Source organism: Bufo gargarizans, chromosome 8 (assembly GCF_014858855.1).
Source record: "Bufo gargarizans isolate SCDJY-AF-19 chromosome 8, ASM1485885v1, whole genome shotgun sequence".
Classification (NCBI taxonomy): Eukaryota; Metazoa; Chordata; class Amphibia; order Anura; family Bufonidae; genus Bufo; species Bufo gargarizans.
The window spans coordinates 77,307,029-77,326,773 of NC_058087.1; the positions used below are offsets into that span (position 1 = coordinate 77,307,029).

Consider the following 19,745-nt stretch of genomic DNA (forward strand, 5'->3'; position numbering starts at 1 on the left):
CAGCTTTTACTAGTGTCAACGCCTCCTAGAGGACATAGCTATACCTAAGGTCTCTGTGTCCCCCCAATGAAGAGCGAGAAAGAGATTTTACAGGTAAGTTTTACAAAAATCTTGTTTCATATGCCATAGTAACATATCAGTGCTTTTAATCCGTGGCGGTCCGAGTGCTGAGGCTTCCACTGTTCGCTAAAATTAGGAACTAAAAGCCCTCACAAAGCACTGTCTCTCCTCGCTGCTGAGGACTGTCTCAGTAGAAGGTCTGAGGCAGTCTCCATTCCATCTCCAGCAGCGAGGAGAGACTGCTCTCTGTGTCGGCACTCCTGTATCCTCATTTTAGTGATCAGTGCAGATGTCAGCACTCGGACCCCCCACCTAAACTATGGTGTGGCTGTCGTGCACAAGCAAGAGTTGAGGCCTCTTCATTGTTCACATTCTGAGCAGCGCCATACTTGTAGTGGGGTAGGCCGTCAATTGTAAGAACCTGGATAACCCCTTTAAATACTACATACAGTTGTACTGTTTTCACCATACCATGTCTCCCCTTTTCTGTAAATCAGAGATGGGTCCTGGTAGTAGAGTTACTTTTTAACTTGCATCTTACCTATGATGTATTAAAATATGGATACCTCTGAACCCACCTGTACCTCTTCCTGCAGGTGTGGGGTATGACTTCAAGTGGCTGCTTTCTCAAATAAGAGAGATTCATTTACGTCGGTACAACCTGAGAAGATCGGCTTTGGAAATATTTCTAGTTGATCAAACCAACTACTTTCTGAATTTCAAAAAGGAGGTAAGAAGTGTACATCTTGGGGCTCATTTGTGGCCCCGTTCATTTCAAAGGGACCGCAAAAGATGCGGACAGCAAAACAAATATAGAGCATGTCCTATTCTTGTCCGCAAGATTGAAAAGGCATTTACGGTTGTGTGAATGAGCCCTAAATCTGTGTACTTGGAATAACTGTAGTAGAATATATTGTCCTATGTAAATGGAGCATATTGCACACATAGGTCTGTTCCACTATTGGCCTAAATGACACATACAGTATATGCGAGTATTCACCGCACTTGCCAGTCACTGCAGAGACGGTTGGGCGAGTGCTCACTTCATTAATGCAGCAGGCAATATCTATAATGGGTTACCCTTACATAAGACAGATCTGCTTTAATCCAATTAAAATCGTAAAGGTTGATTTTGTTTAGGTCTGAACATGGTGAATTGCGCAGAAATGTTTGGTTTAAACGGTTTCCATCTTGCCCTTGCAGCAGAAAGTTCTAATTTAATATTTTATGATCATTTAGGTCAGAAATAAAGTATACAGCCGCATTCTTTCTCTCCGTCTTCCAAATTTATATGGAACTCGGTCACCACAGGAACTATTGAAAGCATCAGGCCTTACCCAAGTAAGTGACATGGATATATAGAGTCGTGTACTTAAATAGCATGTTAATGTTTAAACGCCTGCAAATGGATATGTTCACCCGGGTGTTCGGGCAAACCCTATTCTTAGGTCATTTTGGTGGTTTGTATCTGATGAACAACCGATCCTGAACCATGCTATGGCGTCTGTTTATAAACGTGCTTATATGATTAGAGCCTAATATTTAACCTAGCATCCATACAATGCTCTTCCAATCCTACTGTAGCTCAGCTCTGAAACATATTTATGGATTTAGTTTGCGATTATATATATATATATATATATATATATATATATATATAAATAATTAAAGCATTATTCCCATCTCGGCTTTCTATGGCTGAGATAGAAAATGGAGTTTCAAAAATGGCCCAGCGGGCTGCTCTCTGCTGTTTCTGTAACCTTCATCGCAGTGAATCGGAGCTACACAAACAGCGTAGCGCAGTAAACGCTACTGATTCTGTTAACTGCTGAGTTACTTAAACCAGCGTAGCTCCAAATCACTGCTATGGGAGTTATGGAAACAGAGGAGTGCAGCCAGATGTTTCGGCAACTCGATTCAGTCCTGGCTGATGCTTATTCAGGTTCTTCCCGTCTTGGCCTTTAAAGGCCCTATAAATAATAATAATAAACTACTAGTAAAACATTGTTGTCTTGCTGGCACAGATTGCCCTTTATCAGTAATATTGAAGTAATGCTGCACACTCTTTAGTATGAAGCAAGTGAAATATCTTATTATTGTGAATCCTCCATTTAACCCTTAGGATACCCGGGAGGCTGACCGGTGTCTGTTGTCCCACCGCCTTGCCTCCCCCCCCCCTCCCCCCCCCCCAAGCAGCCTAGCTCCCCTGCTTCCCACCAGCATGAGGGCCACCTGCTCCAAGCTCTTTGCTGCCCGGCCCTCTGCCACTTCTGTGCCAACGGCCGTAGAGGTGTCACTGCTGGTCTGTCTTGGAAGGGCAAATACCACAGATGAAGACAGGGGAGTCTGTACCACCACCAGCTTCCCCCTTCCTTCCTCTCACAAGGCCCAAAGGGGGTTGCGTTCCTGGCCATGTCTCCCAATCATGCGGGGGTTAACTGCGGCTCCGGCATGCCGCGGCAGGCATGGCCAGTTAACGTCACCGTGCAATTGCGGCGATCAGCGGGGGCACTCTGCGGGGGTTTCCTACTGCTTCCTCCTGCAGTCACGGATGAGCCTGGATAGCTCAGTCGACAATTCGATTCTGTTTTACTGTCAATGATTGCAGTCTTCAGCATGAAGGGCATACTCAGCGGACATTCAGGGGGCGTGGCTTGAGGTTCTTCCCTCCGTTTAAGAGGGGGGGGGGGGGGGCAATCTTTCCCGCGGTGACAGCGTCCCTCCCCTCTTCTTCTCGGCTCTCCTCTGCGTTGGTGTGACACAGGACCTGGGTTACCGACATTCTGGTAGGAACATCGCTACCCCCTCCAGCATAGACTAACTGTACTCTGTTGGCCGGCATTCATGTCTGAACAGGCCAATACTTCCTCTCAGGCACCCTGCAGGGCCACCTACTATGCAGAGTTAAATTCTCTCGTGGACAGGCAACATCTCTGTGTTCTGCATGTAATGCGCCTGCACAGAGCCATCCCTCCCCTCCGTAGCCCACAGAAGTTCAGGACCATCCTGACTGTGTAGAACCTGACTGGACCTTTCTAAAATCTCCCACTCCACCCTTTCTCTATTGGGTCGTTTGGTTGAAAAAATCGCCACCTGTGCAGTCTACACCGTCTCAGGGCGTACAACCCAGGAGCAGGCTTCCCAGCAAGCGACCTAGGGCAGGTCGCCATTCCTCCTCTGACACTTCAATATCCCCATCTACTCCTGGTTCCCATTCACAGGCGTCCTCCCTTGGTGACGCGCTGTCGGAGGGGGAGATTGTGGATTCGGATGCGGAAATGGATCCGGAGCAATCTTCCCAGATTGCATCCATGGTCTCCTGTCCTGGATTCTGTGCAGAATCAGAATGGAGAACATCCAGGCGATCCTGATTGCTCCGGACTGGCCTCACCGGGCCTGGTAGTCAGAGCTCATCGTGGCCCCTTCCACTCAGGGCCGACCTTCTTTCTCAAGGTCCAGTCTTCCACCAGAGTTTGGATACGCTACGTTTAACGACGTGGCTATTGAAACCTTCATTTTGAGACAGAAGGGTTTCTCGGATGCAGTCATTAGGACTGTGATTAGAGCCAGGAAACTCTCCTCATCCAAGATTTATTACAGACGTGGAAGTCCTTCCTGCGTTTCTGTGAGGAGCGTGATCTTCCTCCTAGACATTTTTTATTTATTTTTCCTAATGTACTGGCATTTCTGCAGTCCGGATTGGAGCTGGGTCTGGCGGCACCTACAAGTTCATTGAAAGGGCAGGTCTCGACCTTGTCCATTTTTTTCCAAAGGCCCCTGGCCGGGTTAGGTCCGATCAAGACGTTTATGCAGGGGGTGGCTCACACAGTGCCTCCTTATCATCCCTCCTTACATGCTTGGGACTTCAACTTGGTTCTAAGTGCTCTCCGTTTGAACCTCTGAGAGAGGTCTCTCTTCGCTTGCTCTTTTGGAAAGTAGCTTTTTTTAGTGGTCATCAGATCTATCCGGAGAGTTTCAGAACTGGCGGCTCTTTCTTGCAAGGAGCCCTTCTTGGTGTTCCATCAGGATAAAGTGTTGCTTCGCCCCGTGCCATCTTTTCTACCTAAGGTAGTATCAGCTTTTCATGTTAACGCGGACATTGTTCTGTCCTCTTTTTTTTTTTTTTTCGTCCGCAGCCTTCTTATCCGAGGGAGGTCTTGCTCCATCGTCTGGATGTGGTGCAGGCTTTGAAGTCCTACCTAGCAGTCGTGGCTTCCTTTCGGCGTACGGGCGCTTTGTTTGTCGTCCCAGAGGGTCCTCGTAAAGGTTTGGTGGCCTCCAAGGTGACGATTGCCAGTGGATTCGGTCGGCGATTGCTGAGGCTTATCGCTCCAGGGACAAGGCACCTCCTCCTGGGATCACGGCTCACTCTACCAGGGCAGTCGGGGCTTCTTGGGTTCACCTACACCACGCTTCTGCATCCCAACTGTGTAAGGCGGTGTCCTGGTCCTCCTTACATACCTTCACAAAATTTTACCGGGTGGATTCTCTGCCCTCGGCGGATGCTGCTCTCGGCCGAAAGTCTTGCAGGCTGCAGTGTAGTGACTTCCATGAGGGATTTGTTTTATTGGGGGTGTTGTGTTCCCTCCCCGGGGACTGCTTTACGACGTCCCACGGTCCTGTGTCCCCCAATGATATGAGCGAGAAAATTAGATTTTTGTGTACTCTCCTGTAAAATCTCTTTCTCGCTTTATTTATTTGGGGACACAGCACCCACCCATTGTTCCTAGTACGGCATGTGGAATCCATGGGTTGCCAGTTGGGACCTGGTTTTGGTTTGGTCTTATGGCAGAGTGCAGTTCTTGTTTGGTTTTCAGTTTAATTTTGCTTCTACTGCTGGAGCACAAACTGATAGCTCCTCCCCTGCCACCTATACCCCCTCCAGTTGGGAGAGAGCATAACCGTTTTCAGCCTAGTGTCGCCTCCTAGTGGCAGCAGCAAGCTATACGTACGGTCCTGTGTCCCCAATGAATAAAGCGAGAAAGAGATTTTACAGGTGAGTTCACAAAAATCTCGTTTTTGCGTTTTTTATTTTTCTTCCCTATCTTCCTTGAGCCATAACATTTTTTATTTTTCCGTTCACATCCATATGAGGACTTATATGATTTTTTGCGGGACAAGTTGTACTTTCTGATGCCAGCATTTAATATGGCATACAATGTAGTGGGAAGCGGGAAAAATTCCAAATGGGTGGAATTGAAAGAAAAAAAAGCACACAGTTTTATGGGTTTTGTTCCTACAACATTCGATTTGCAGCAAAACTGACGTGTGTTTTTTTAAGTCTAAATAGTCTAAAAATAAATTAAAACTTTGAAATTTTTTTATTTTATGTCACCATAGTCTGACCCCCCATAACTTTTTTTATTGCTATATCTAATGAGCTGTTTGGGGTTTCCTTTTTTTTTTTTTTGCGGGATGATCTGTGTTTTTATTGATTTGGTGTGTGTTTGACGTTTTAATCACATTTTATTAAATTTTTTGGGTTAAGAGGAGCGGTGAAAAAATGGCGAATCGGCCATTTTGACCCTTTTTTCTATTGCGCCATTTGCAGTATTGGAAAAATATTTTTATATTTTAATAGTACGGACCTTTTCAGATGCAGTGATGCCCAGAATGTTTTTACTTTTTGTTATTTATGTATTTATTTTTTTATTCTACGGAAAGGGGGTGATTTAAACATTTTTTAACTTTTTTTTAAATATATTTTATATATAAACTTTATTTTATTTTATTCCGTACCATTATGTTTATTACATATCCAAATTGGTAGTAGAATTGCTGATTTCTTTTGTTGGCCTGCCATCTGGTAGGGTATTGAAGCTGCAATTCTTATTTTGGTTGAGTCTCTTCAGAGACACCCAGCATATCGAAATCAATTACCGGCATCCTCATTCGCCGCAGAGGATGCCGGTAAAAAGCCCGGAAGCGCAAGTTTCCAGGTTTTTCACAGTTGATCACGGCATCTAAAGGCTTTAAAGGGGTTGTCTCACTTCAGTAAGTTGTATTTATCATGTACAGAAAGTTAATAGAAGGCATTTACTAATATATTATTATCATCCATATTGCTTCCTTTGCTGGCTGGATTCGTTTTGCTATGTATTATACACTGCTCATTTCCATGGTTACAAACCACCCTGCAATCCACCACTGGTGGTGGTGCTTGCACAATATAGGAAAAAGCACTAGCTTGTGTGTGCTCCCATGGTCCCAGCCAACAGAGAGGCTGACTCCTTTTCCTATAGTGTGCAAGCATGACCACCACTGATGGATTGCAGGGTTGTCTGTAACCATGGAAACGAGCAGTGTATAGTGTGATGGAAAAATGAATGCAGCCAGCAATGGAAGCAATATGGATCATAACAGTAAATTAGTAAGTGGCTTGTATTAACTTTTTCTACATGATAAATGCCACTTACTAAAGTGAGACAACCTGTCACGGCTTGGAGGTTGTTTGCCGTGACACTTTTGCCATGCATGTGTGTGTTTGCTTTCCCTTTTAAGGCTGTTTCCCTTCCATTCTGGTGAGCATGGGGTTAAGGTGTGTGCTAGGTGGAGCTGGGTGTGGCCTATTGGCCGTTATAGCCTTTATTGGGGCTGGATGCTCCTTTCTGGGCATTTCCAGCTGCCCTGTAATTGAGGGCCACCTTGTGGGACATCAAGGTCCTTGCCTTTTGTCTAACCTTTCCCATTGTTATGTTTGGTGCTGCACTTATGGGTTGAGGTTTGTCTAGTTGTTTGTTCCATGTGTGGTTTGTCTATGGTGTGGTTGATCCCGCATGGTTGCTAGACATGTCCTGTTTGTTGTACCTCCGGAAGGGGGTCCCTGGGGTTTCCTGGAGGGGGGAACTACAAGACAGCAAGCTGTGGCTTCTGGTAATTGATCTGGTCGTTCTTTTGTCTGTGGTCATCTGGCCACAGGACACTTACCTGCCGTTCTGTTGTTGCTTGCTGTCTCCTCCTTGTTACTAGACCTGTGAAAGACTCGGCTGTCTCTTATTCCTGACTTCCATATTGCAGGGACCGATAGTCAGTAGGGCTCAGGTTCCGGTGCATGAGCCCTCCTACCATCTGGGTTCGCTCATGAGGTTAGGAGGTCAGGGAAAGGATGAGGGTGGCGATAGGAGGTGTCCTTCTCCCTTATCCTGGATTCCAGGCCTAGTGGCTTTCCTTAATTTCAGACTTTGGACGGTGGGAAGTTCCCCCACTCCCTACCGTAACACAACCCCTTTAATGACCACGATCAGCATTATTGCCAGTCGCAGTCATTAGCCGCTGGGCTTTGCTTTTTGAAACAGGGGAGACCCGCCGGCCATGGCGTCCGCTGCACATACTTGTGGGCGCCATGTTTGTCCAGCGCTGTACATGTACGGCGCTGGTAGCGAAGCGGTTAATCAAATGCAATAACAGAATGGCATAAGCTCAAACGTGACTGTCAATTACTGATTGTGGGGCATATCCATCCCATCTTGCACCTCACAATATTGAGTGCAACCCAAAATCTTACCTACAATTTTCCCTTTAACTTAAATATTATCAACTATTCAGTGGAGAAAGAAAACTGTCAGCTGGATACATGAAAATCACTTCTATTACATTCTCTGTTTGCAATGTTATTTCCTATCGCTGTATATTCTGATATTGTTTCATTATAGTAACTCCAAAAAGTGTCCTGTTTAGATTGATAGTAATAATGCTATTTTTATACATTTTTTCTTTCTCTAGAAATGGGTGAATCGGGAGATTTCGAATTTTGACTACCTCATTCAGCTGAATACAATAGCTGGGAGAACATACAATGATCTTGCCCAGTACCCAGTGGTAGGTAGTATGTGTGCATATGGTAACAATGTTCTGTACAGTTTTCTTGCTTATAAAAGGTTATGGTTTTTTGTTTTGTTGAAAACCTTTGCAGATTTTATAAAGTCATAAAATTTTGTAACAATAGCTTTATAGGAAAACTGCATTGTTTGTTTCAGTTTCCATGGGTCCTTCAAGATTACACATCAGAAGAGCTGGACCTGAACAACCCAGCTGTCTTTAGGGACCTATCCAAGCCCATTGGGGTGGTGAATGAAAAGAATGCTGCTTCTGTGCGGGAAAAGTAAGTGACAACATATGCAATAGGCCAGTGTATTCCAGCATCATATGATGATAATCCAGATTAATTTAATAGTCCTCTATGATGATGCTCATTCTGGGATCCACTGATGAGCTGGGATTTGGGGCTGTAATATGGGCAGAAATGCACTGGTCGTATGCTTGTTTGAAAACGGCTATGCATGCAATTTATGTGTTTTGTGTTAATTAAAAATAAATGTTGAAATTTATGCAAAAGTTACCGAAAATATGAATTTCAGGTATGAAAACTTTGAAGATCCTTCTGGAAAGATTGACAGTTTCCACTATGGTACACACTACTCCAATGCTGCTGGTGTGATGCATTATCTCATTCGTGTGGAACCATTCACTACCCTCCACATTCAGCTTCAGAGTGGAAGGTACATTTGTAACTAAGATGCTTGTTTAAAGGAGTTTTCCACAATTAACATATTGATGACCTATCCATAAGTCAGGAATCCCCACCGATCAGTTGTTAGCTGCTGCTGCAGTTTGCAGTGCATGGAACTGGAGCACCACAGCGCTGTACACGGTGTAGTGGTGCTTCTCAGTTACTGCAGCCCAGCTCCCGTTCACTTGAGTAGCAGCATCAGCTGCAGTAACCTGCGGCTGCCACAAACACCACCACCAATCTCATATTGATGACCTATTTTAGGTCATCAATATGTTGGTCTCAGAAAACCCATTTAAAGGCTATGTACAGCTTCAGAGGCAATTTTTGTTTGATTGCATTTTATTCATTTTTGTCTAAAAATGTTTTTTTTCAAATCTAATAAACCTTATTTCTAAACTACTAAGAGGTCATAAACACTTATTTAAGCCACATTCTTATCAGTAAGATATGACCTGAGACATAATCAGTTTTTATAATGTCAGAGAGCAGAGATACGGAACCTGTCAGCTCCTTGACTGACGGAAAATAGAGAAAATCCAGAGGCTGCTACTACAGCATCTCGGCTATGTACAGAAAAAGAGCTTCACATTTTTAATAAAGACCAAGTGAAAAAATTTATTTTAGCTCAAAATTAGTACAATGCAATAATAAAAAAATGGAATTTCCCCTAAAGGTTTACATAGCCTTTAAGTGTTTATTGGACCAGAGACTGGTAGCAGTGGGGCCCTTGCTTACTCTTCTTGATAAAACAAGCATATTTTACTAATTACAGTTATTTGTATTATAATTAGAGATGAGCGAATTTCATATTTTGAAATTTGTTCACGCTTCGTTTACTGGTATAAGCTGAATTGCGTTAAGGATTCAGTTAGGGAATGCATAACACTGATGGAATGCATAATGGGATGCCTTTGAGGCATTCCGTAATTCATCCCGTCATAATAGAAGTCTTTGGCCTGCAAAACGGATCCGTCCCATTTCCGTTATGCAAGGGAGTCCTCTACATAGTTACATAGTAGCCCAATGTCACCCTAAGGCTACATGCACACGACCGTGCTGGTTTTTGCGGTCCGCAAACCGTGGATCCGCAGAAAACGGAAGCCGCCCGTGTGCCTTCCGCAATTTGCGGAATGGAACGGGCGGTCCATTGTAGACATGCCTATTCTTGTCCGCAAAACGGACAAGAATAGGACATGCTATATTTTTTTTGTGCGGCCTTGGAACAGAGCAACGGAAGCGGACAGCACACGGAGTGCTGTCCGCATCTTTTGCGGCCCTATTGAAGTGTATGGGTCCGCACCCAAGCCGCAAAGTCTGCGGCTCGGATGCGGACCTGAAAAACGGTCGTGTGCATGAGGTCTAATGCAGCTTTCTACTGTCTACTAGACTGCATGCAAAGAGTCTAAGTCAATAAATATCAAGGCTTACAATTATTGGGAGAATTCTGACTGGAGAGAGTTTTAAGGTGTATTCTCTATCAGTTTAAATATTATACATTCCATTGTGGGCATTTAGATACAGGATATAGCTTACTTTTTAGTGCCTCTCTTAGATAATTGTAGGGCCCTTTTTATACACATACACATAGGCGTGCGCAGCCTATTGCATTAGGGTGTGCACCCTAAAGCACAAACACACGCCGCGCGCGTGTGTATGATATATACACACACACACACACATAAATACACTAAGGGGTATCAGGGTACATTATTATACAGGGGTAATATAACTAAGGGGTATCAGGGTATATTATTATACAGGGGTAATATAACTAAGGGGTATCAGGGTACATTATTATACAGGGGTAATATAACTAAGGGGTATCAGGGTAAATTATACAGGAGTAATATAACTTATATTATATAAGTTATATTACCCCTTCATCATGTTGCCTGAGATAGCCCTCCTCAGTTATATTACCCCTGTATAATAATGTACCCTGATACCCCTTAGTTTTACCCCCTGTATAAATTACCCTGATCCCTCAGTTATATTACCCCCTGTATAATGTCCCCGATAGCCCTCCTCAGTTATATTACCCCCTGTATAATTTACCTTGATCCCTCAGTTATATTACCCCCTGTAATTTACCCTGATACCTGTCAGTTATACGGTATCATATAACTGAGGGGTATCAGGGTACATTATACAGGGGTCTAAATGAGGAGGGGTAGCAAGCAGCAGGGAACATACAGGGCAGAGTTCCAGTGGCGTAGCGTGGGTTTTGCCAGCACCCAGAGCAATCCAAGTATTGCTCCCCCCAACCTGTGGACACGCCCCTTTTTACAAATAATGCAGTACATGTCACCTACAGTCCTATGTAACACCACAGATAACACAGTGATAGCTCTGAGTGCAGATAATGTAGGATATATTACCTGCAGTCCTATGTAACACCACAGATAATAGTGATAACTGAGTACAGATAATGTAGCAGATGTCACCTGCAGTCCTATGTAACACCACAGATGACACAGTGGTAACTCTGAGTACAGATAATGTAGTAGATGGATGTGAGGCCCCAGAATTCAGAACACGTACAGTGTGACCTGAAGTCTGGGGCCAAGATGTGGCAGTGTGGGACAAATCCTAGAGCCACCCGCCCCCCCCCCCCCAAACCGATATGTGGATGGACATTACATATAATGGTACACACTATACAGTAGAGTACAGCGGCACATACCTGTTACATCCAGTGACGTCTCCTGTGATGTAGACTTTCCTCAATGTTTTTTATTCGGAGATAAGACCGCCATGATGCCTTCCTTCAGCCGCGTCTCTGCAGAGTTTCACAGATTTTTTTTTAGATTTCTCACTTTACTATCAATCCTCAGATAACAGACCTCCCCTCCCCCGTAGTGCCCATAAGTATAATGCCCTCTGTATAATTATAATATATACTGGCCCCTCTGTATTATTATTCTTAATATTATAATGGCCCCCTCTGTATTAGGCTCCATTCACACATCCGCAGAATGTGTCTGCATCCATTCCGCAATTGTGCGGAACGGGTGCGGACCCATGCATTATCTATGGGGACGGAATGGATGTGGAAAGCACACAGTGTGCTCTTCGCATCCGCATTTCCGGAGCGGCCTGCCGAACTTCCGGTCCGTGGCTCTGGAAAAAAATAGAACATGTCCTATTCTTGTCCGCAGCTGCGTACAAGAATAGGCTGTTCTATGGGGGTGCCTGCCGGGTGTATTGCGGATCCGCAAAACACTACGGACATGTGAATGGACCCTAATAGTAATAATTATGGCGCTCTTCAGCCCCTCCAGCATACAGTCTCATGTAAAATACAGTACTCCTTGCATTCAGCCCCTCCAACATACAGTCCCATGTAAAATACAAAACTCCCCCTGCCTTCAGCCCCTCCAGCATACAGTCCCATGTAAATAATATCACCCTTCCTCTCTTCGCAGCCTGCCTTCAGCCCTTCAGCATACAGTCCCATGTAAAATACATCACTCCCCGCCTTCCGCCCCTCCAACGTACAGTCCCATGTAAAATACAAAACTCCCCCTGCCTTCAGCCCTTCCAGCATACAGTCCCCATGTAAAATAATATCACCCCTCCTGCCTTCAGCCCCTCCAGCATACAGTCTCATGTAAAATACATCACTCTCTCTGCCTTCAGCCCCTCCAGCATACAGTCCCCATGTAAATAATATCACTTCAGACCACTCTAACATACAGTCTCCAGTACAAGGATTATTCCTCCTCCCTTCAGCCCCTGCAAAAAGCCCCCCCAAGTACACATAACAGTCAATCTTCTCCACACACTGACCTGTAGCTTCTGCTCCTCTCTCCAACGTGCTCTGTTGAATCTCCTCTTGCACATCTTGAGGCCCCGCCCCCTCTATGACGAGACTCTGCCTCTTCCTCCGGTCATCATACCTCCCTGGAGCAAATCTATTCTAGGGCTCTACGGTCTCATAGGCTTCAGAACAGCTGCCTGAAGCCTATGTGAAGCATGGGATCAGGAGTTGGCACTTGACAGATGGCAGTGCAGCACGGAGGTGATGATTAGGGTGTGCCCAGGCACACCCGGCACACCCCGTGCGCACGCCTATGCACATACATAAAATTCAGGATGGCAGCATTATAAGTTACTAGAGGAGAACACCAATCACTTAGTGAAAAATATATTTAAAATAATGTAATTCTATAATTGCTCCAAATACATTTGGGTATTTGGTGACTCCTTTAACCCTTTCAGGACCAAGCCAATTTTCACCTTTCTGCCCAGGCATTTTTTAGCAAATCTGTCACTTTATGTGGTAATAACTTTAAAACGCCTTTATTTATCCAGGCCATTCTGAGATTGTTTTCTCGTCACATATTGTACTTCATGACAGTAGTAAAATTAAGTAAAAAAAAATCATTTTTATTTATAAAAAATACAAAATTTAAAAACATCCAAATTTAATTTTCTTTACTTTTATAATAGTAATAACTCCAAAAATAGTTGCTACTTTACATTCTCCATATCTCTACTTCATGTATGGATAATATTGTAAAAGCCATTTAATTTTTGGGGGACTTTAGGCTTAGAAGTAAATCTTGAAATTTTTCAGAAAATTTCCAAAACCCACTTTTTAAGGACCAGTTCAGGTCTGAAGTCACTTTGTGAGGCTTACATAATAGAAACCACCCAAAAATAACCCCATTTTTGAAACTACACCCCTCAAGGTATTCAAAAATGATTTTACAAACTTTAAATATTGCCCTGATTCTGTAGTTTACAGAAACACCCCTTATGTAGTCGTAAACTGCTGTACAGGCCCAAGGCAGAGCACAGAAGGAAAGGAACGCCATTTGGTTTTTGGAAGGCAGATTTCACTGGGATAATTTTAAGCGGCCATGTCACATTTGAAAACCCCCTGATGCACCCACACCCAGAGTAGAAACTTCCCCAAAAAAATGACCCCATTTTGGAAACTACGGCATAAGGTGGCAGTTTTGTTGTTACTATTTTAGGTTACATATGATTTTTGGTTGCTCTATATTACACTTTTTCTGAGGCAAGATAACAAAAAATAGCTGTTTTGGCATTTTGTTTTTATTTTTTTGTTATTTACAATGTTCATCTGACAGGTTAGATCAGTGTTTCCCAACCAGCATGCCTCCAGCTGTTGCAAAACTACAACTCCCAGCATGCTCAGACAGCCTTTGGCTGTGCAGGCATGCTAGGAGTTGTAGTTTTGCAACAGCTGGAGGCACACTGGTTGGGAAACACTGGGTTAGATAATGTAGTATTTTTATAGAGCAGGTTGTTACGGACGTCACAATACCCAATATGACAACTTTTTTGGCTGTTTGTTTCAGTTTTGCATAATAAAGAATTTTTTAAATTTTTTTTTTTAATGTCTCCATATTCTGAAAGCCATAGTTTTTTTTTTTTTTGGGGTGACTGTCTTATTTAGGGGCTCATTTTTTAAAAATACGAGATGATGGTTTGATTGGTACTATTTTAGGGTGCGTATGATGTTTTGATCGCTTGCTATTACACTTTTTGTGATGTAAAGTGACAAAAAATTACTTTTTTAAACTGTTTTTATTTTATTTTTACAGTGTTCACCTGAGGGGTTAGTTCATGTGATATTTTTATATAGCAGGTTCTTACGGGCGCGGCGATATGTAATATGTATATTTTTTTATTTTATTAATTTTTTACACAATAACAGCATTTATGAATTTAAAAAAAATCATGTTTGTGTCTCCATATTCTGAGCGCCCTATTTTTTTTATTTATTTCTTGGGCGATTGTCTTAGGTAGGGTCTCATTTTTTCTGTGGGATGAAATGACTGGTACTATTTTGAGGTGTGTTTGACTTTTTGATCACTTGGTATTACACTTTTTGTGATGTAAGGTGACAAAAAATGGCTTCACCTGAGTGGTTAGCTCATGTCATATTTTTACGGGATGAGGTGACTGTTGGATTGGTACTATTTTTGGGGGGGCCATACACCTTTTTGATCGCTAAGTGTTGCACTTTTAGTGATGTAAGGTGACAAAATGTTTTTTTTAGCACAGTTTTTATTTTTTACATTGTTCACCTGAGGGGTTAAGTCATTTTATAGAGCTGGTCGATAAGAATGCGGCGATACCTAATGTCTCCTTTTTTTTTTTTTACAATTTTTTTTACAATTTTTTTTTTATTTATTTCAACTTTATTTTGGGAAAAGGAGGCTTTTTTATTTTTATTTTTTTATATATACTCGAAACCTAAAATGTCTTTTTTGGAAAACTTTATTTTTTTAGACTTTTTTTCACTTTATTTTTTGTCCCACACTGGGCCTTCAACTTTTGGGAGTCTGATTCCCTTTACAATGCATGACAATACTGTATTGTAATGCATTGGCTGTTAGTGTATTACTGAGTGTAATACAGTTACAGCTCCCTGCCTGTGAGATCCAGGGGGCTGGATCTCACAGCCTCTCCCGGAAGGCATCGGGCTGCCTTCCCTGCCATCGGGTCCCCATCACAGCAGTGCGGGGATCCGATGGACACCCTGCTGAAGTCTGAAGTCCGCACGTGCCACGGTCAGCGCTGGTTAATGCGCCAATGCCGGCACATACAGCAGGGGTCCCGCTATCAGTGACTGCCGGACCTCTGCCGCAGATCGGGGTTAAAAGGAATGTCTGTGAAAGAGGGAAAAAAAAGTTAAAACAATAAATACATCATTTAAATTAGAGATGAGCAAATTTCAGGTTATTAAATTCATTCACTGTTCGTTTACTGACGTGATGATTTGGGTGCATACTGCGTCGCGCTCCCCCTCCTCCCCTCCACCTCGCCATGCTGCGCCCCATCCCACTAGGCGGCTTCTAATCGCCTTGGAAGCTGCACGCCGGCCTGAATTGCTAGATGCCTGTGAGGGGCCCTGAAGTACAGATACAGACTTCGTGGCAGTGATCTGGGACGTCTGTGCGTTTGATGCCTTCTCGTTTTCTCCGCCTCTCCCCGCCGATTGTCTGTGCCTATTTCCGAGAAGGAAGATGTGAAATACCCTAACCTGGGTTTCTTACTATTTTCAAGATTAATCTACTCTGCCTCTGATCTCTCCCTCCCCCTCTATCTGCTTATTAATTATTTACGCTTACACGAGTGTTATGATGTTTCACCCTGCCCTGTTGTGGACCTCTTATTTCCTATTTTGCCTTGGAGCTGCCATACCTACCTCTAACCCTTTTTTCCTATTTGCCTGATCTTTGCCTTCTTAATCACTGCGGTAACATCAAGCTATTCGTAGCTTCTGGGTTCTATATATCCGTCTTGCTAAGGTGTTCTGCTTGCGCCTTCTTGAGATGAAACCTGAAACGTGGCAGTGCTGACTTAAGGAACGCTGGATTTAACCCTGATATCAAAAGAAGACCGATGAGATTTGCCCATATTGGACATATTGTCTTTGACGAGTTTTGCTCCTTTTTTTGTGAAAGAAAGTGAAGGCAGGAAAGGAACTAAAAAAAAGGGAAAAGGAAGAAAAAGAAAAGAGGAAAGGAAAAAAAAAAAAAAACATGGGTCCCAAGCAAAATAGGTGTTCATTGGACTATTATAAAACAGGGCAGAAGCCAACTGAAACCGCAAAAATAGACCAGCTATGGAGATCTTCCAATGTAATTACAAGAGCAGGAGCAGGTCAAAGAGGGAGTCATGATGTTAATGTGTTATAAAAATAAAATAAATGCTTGTTCTATAATTGAGGAGGCGGTGGAGGATTGTACCCATGGGGGGGGGGGGGGGATTTTTCCGATCTTCTCCACTAGAAGAAATTCTAGTGGCATTAAAGATAAATGGAGAATTATTGCAAGACATTTCAATGCAGCTCGGTGGAATCCTGTCTGATATGACCCTGATAAGGATGTCGCTAAGATACGGGACAGAGTCACAACCATCGAAAAATATGTTGGAGAGTGAAGCAAAAATATTTTAAACCCAAATTTCCTCCCTAGAGGTGGATCTCAATATTACTAAAAATAAGGCGGTGGAACTGGAGGATAGGTTAAGGTGATGCAATGTTAGAATTGTGGGCACACCAGAGGGCGTAGAAAGACAGAGCTTGGTTGAAATGACAGTCCTTAATTCTTGAAATGATATGGAACAGAACAATTTTCGCCATTATTTCTGGTAGAAAGAGCACATCGGGTTCCAGGGGGTAAATCAATTCCTGGAAGGCCTCCACGGATGATATTGGCGAAGATGTTTGTTTCCTGTGACAGGGACATGATCTTGAGAAGGGCCTGGGAATGTCCGCCATTTGAATATAATGGGAGTAAAGTGTCCTTTTTTTTTTTTTTTCTCATTTTTCCAAAGAGATTCAAGAAAAGAGATGCATTATTTTTTTTTTTTGCGGTCAAAAAACTTTTTGGGATATTGGTGGTGTTGGAGGAGAGGGGGAGGAGTGGTCATACTTAAGAGATCTGGTGCATTAATGTAGTGGATCAAGATGATTGGGAGGGTTTATGGGAGGCTTGCGATGCTTCTCTCAGGAGGAGGAGAGGGGGGAAGGGAGGTTTTATCACCTCTTTTTGGGGGACTTTATTGGTTTAGGTGATGTTGACTAAAATATTAACTTGGAATGTTCGGGGTCTGGAGGATAGACTCAAAAGACAAGCGGTTCTCGATCTGGTTCAGAGACATTTGCCAGCAATTGTGTGTCTATTGGAGACTTACCTCACTCAGGAGACAGTTGCTCAGCTAGATAGAGGATGGGCCGTTCAGACAGATCATTCTACCTTCTCTAGTTATTCCAGAGGAGTGTCAGTCCTAGTTCATAATCGCATTGCTTTTGTCTGCCGGGCATACTCTATTGACGAGCATGGTAGATATGTCTTTCTTTATGGAATGCTTGACGGGAGATCACGTCTCCTGGCTTTTATTTATATTCCCCCACCCTTCTCTCTTGAAATACTCAATTATTTGCTAACTTTCATTGCTCGGTGGCCTGAGTGTCCACCACTGGTTAATGGGGACTTTAATTACTTTGTTTCTAAAACTCTTTAATTACGTTCTTAAACCGGGGACCGATAGGATTTCAATGGGGGTTGACATCCAGACTTCTGTACAAGGGTCCCCCTTGGCTAGATTCTGTCAGGAATCAGGCTTTGATGTATTGGGCCTTGTAGGAAGGGGGAAAAGAGTTTATTCCTGTGTAAGTAGGTCTGGAAATTCCTTATCTAGGATAGATCTGGCTCTGATAAATAAAAGCTATTGTAGTTTTATAAAGCAAATAAATTATGAGGCCAGTGTTCTATCCGACCATGTACTATTTTCTCTTGAGGTATCAACGCTAGACAATAAATAGACCTCCCTTTAGATGAAATCCCCATTGGTTCTCATTAATAGATAATCGTAAAACGATGGAACAGGAGTTGTGGTTATGATTTTGGGATATTAATTATAAGTCGGCAAAAACTCAATTTGTATGGGATGCATTTAAGGCTACTTTCACACTCTCGTTTGGTGCGGATCCGTCTTGTGTCTGCACAGACGGATCCACACCGATAATGCAAACACATGTATCCATTCATAACGGATCCGTTTGCATTAATCATTAAAAAAAAAAAAAAGTCTAAGTCAATGGGGGACGGATCCGTTTTCAATTACACCATATTGTGTCAGTGAAAAACAGATCCGTCCCCATTGAGTTGTATTGTAAGTCAGGACGGAGCCGTTTTGCTGCAAGCTGCGTTTTAGTGACCGCCTCAAAAGCGCAATGGAGACCAAACGCAGCTAAATTGATGCATTCTGAACAGATCCATTCAGAATGCATTGGGGCTTAACTGCTCCGTTTTGGGCCGCTTGTGAGAGCCTTGAAACGGATCTCACAAGCGGACCCAGAAACGCCAGTGTGAAAGTAGCCTTATGCCTTTATTAGGTGATTATTTGTTAATAATATTTCTAATTTTAGAAAGGGGTATAGTATAAAGGAAAGTAATTTAATAGGCGCAGCGGCACAAGCCATGATGGAATTCCCTCAGAAACAAAACCGGGAAATCATGGAGAATGCTAGTCAGGAGGAATACTCCAACTTCCTTCTGGATAAGGCCCAGCAGAGACTCTTCTTTAGGGGACAAAGATATTTTACTGGATCAGGCCGTCCAAGGAAATTGCTGGCTAGGGTGATCTCGAATCGGGATAAAAAAAAATAAAAAAAATAAAAAGAAATATTAAGTATTCGCTCATCTAAAGGGATAACTAATGATAAAGAGTCTATAAAAGGAATCTTTCTTAGGCATTTTGCGGCGTTATATAGGTCAGATAAGATTATTTTAGATGCAACGATCGGTACATATTTGGATTCCATCTCCTTATCGGTCCTTAGGGATTCCCAAAGAGAATCTTTAGATCTAGATTTCTCCTTGCATGAACTAGATGCAGCTCTAACGCTGGGTTCACACCTGAGCGTTTTACAGCGCGTTCCTACGCGCTGTAAAACGCACAACAGGCAAGAACCAATGATTCCCTATGGGAAGGGTTCACACCTGGGCGTTTTACAGCGCGTACGATCGCGCTGTAAAACGCCCGACGCTCAAACAAGTACAGGAGCTTTTTTTGGTGCGTTTGACGCGCGTTTGGGCCATAGACTCTTTGGACAACACTGCTGTCAATCACCCAAACGCGCGTCAAACGCGCGTTCACTATTAAAAAAAACGCGCATAAAACGCGCGACAAAAACGCGCATTGAAACGCGCGTTTGAGAAACGACTAGGTGTGAACCCAGCGTAAGAGCCTGCTTGAGAAGCTCCTCCCCTGGTTCAGATCGACTCCCATATGAATTCTATTGATTATTGCGGGTGTTTGCTGAAGCATTGGAGGATGGTTTTATTCCAGAATCAGTCAGAAGCTGTGATAATAAATAAAAAAAGGTAAGGGCCCTTTGGACATCCGTTTTGCAGCCCATAGACTTCTATTATGATGGAATTAATAATGGAATGCCTCTAAAGGCACTATGTTTTGCATACCTTCATAGAATTGCATTATGGTCCGTGGTAATGCAATTCACCTTTTACCAGTGAACGAAGCTCCCAAGGCAATTAGAAGCTGCCCCAGCTGGCTAGCGGGATCGGGCACAGCATGGCGAGGGGGAGTGCGACACAGCATGCATGCATCTACGTCATCACGTCAGTAAACGAAGCGTGAACGAATTTAATAACCTGAAATTCGC

At 43.3% G+C, this 19,745-nt stretch overlaps 1 protein-coding gene across 5 annotated transcripts in view; it reads left to right on the forward strand.

The window, feature by feature from the left end:
• NBEAL1 (neurobeachin like 1) overlaps positions 1-19,745 on the forward strand; it is a 200,935-nt gene that overhangs the window by 146,662 nt on the left and 34,528 nt on the right. For all 5 annotated transcript variants that reach the window (XM_044305049.1, XM_044305051.1, XM_044305048.1 and 2 more), the window contains 5 exons: positions 657-790; positions 1,300-1,401; positions 7,783-7,878; positions 8,037-8,161; positions 8,418-8,558. In XM_044305049.1, the coding sequence (XP_044160984.1) occupies positions 657-790; positions 1,300-1,401; positions 7,783-7,878; positions 8,037-8,161; positions 8,418-8,558 (598 nt within the window). The remainder of the gene's footprint in view (positions 1-656; positions 791-1,299; positions 1,402-7,782; positions 7,879-8,036; positions 8,162-8,417; positions 8,559-19,745) is intronic.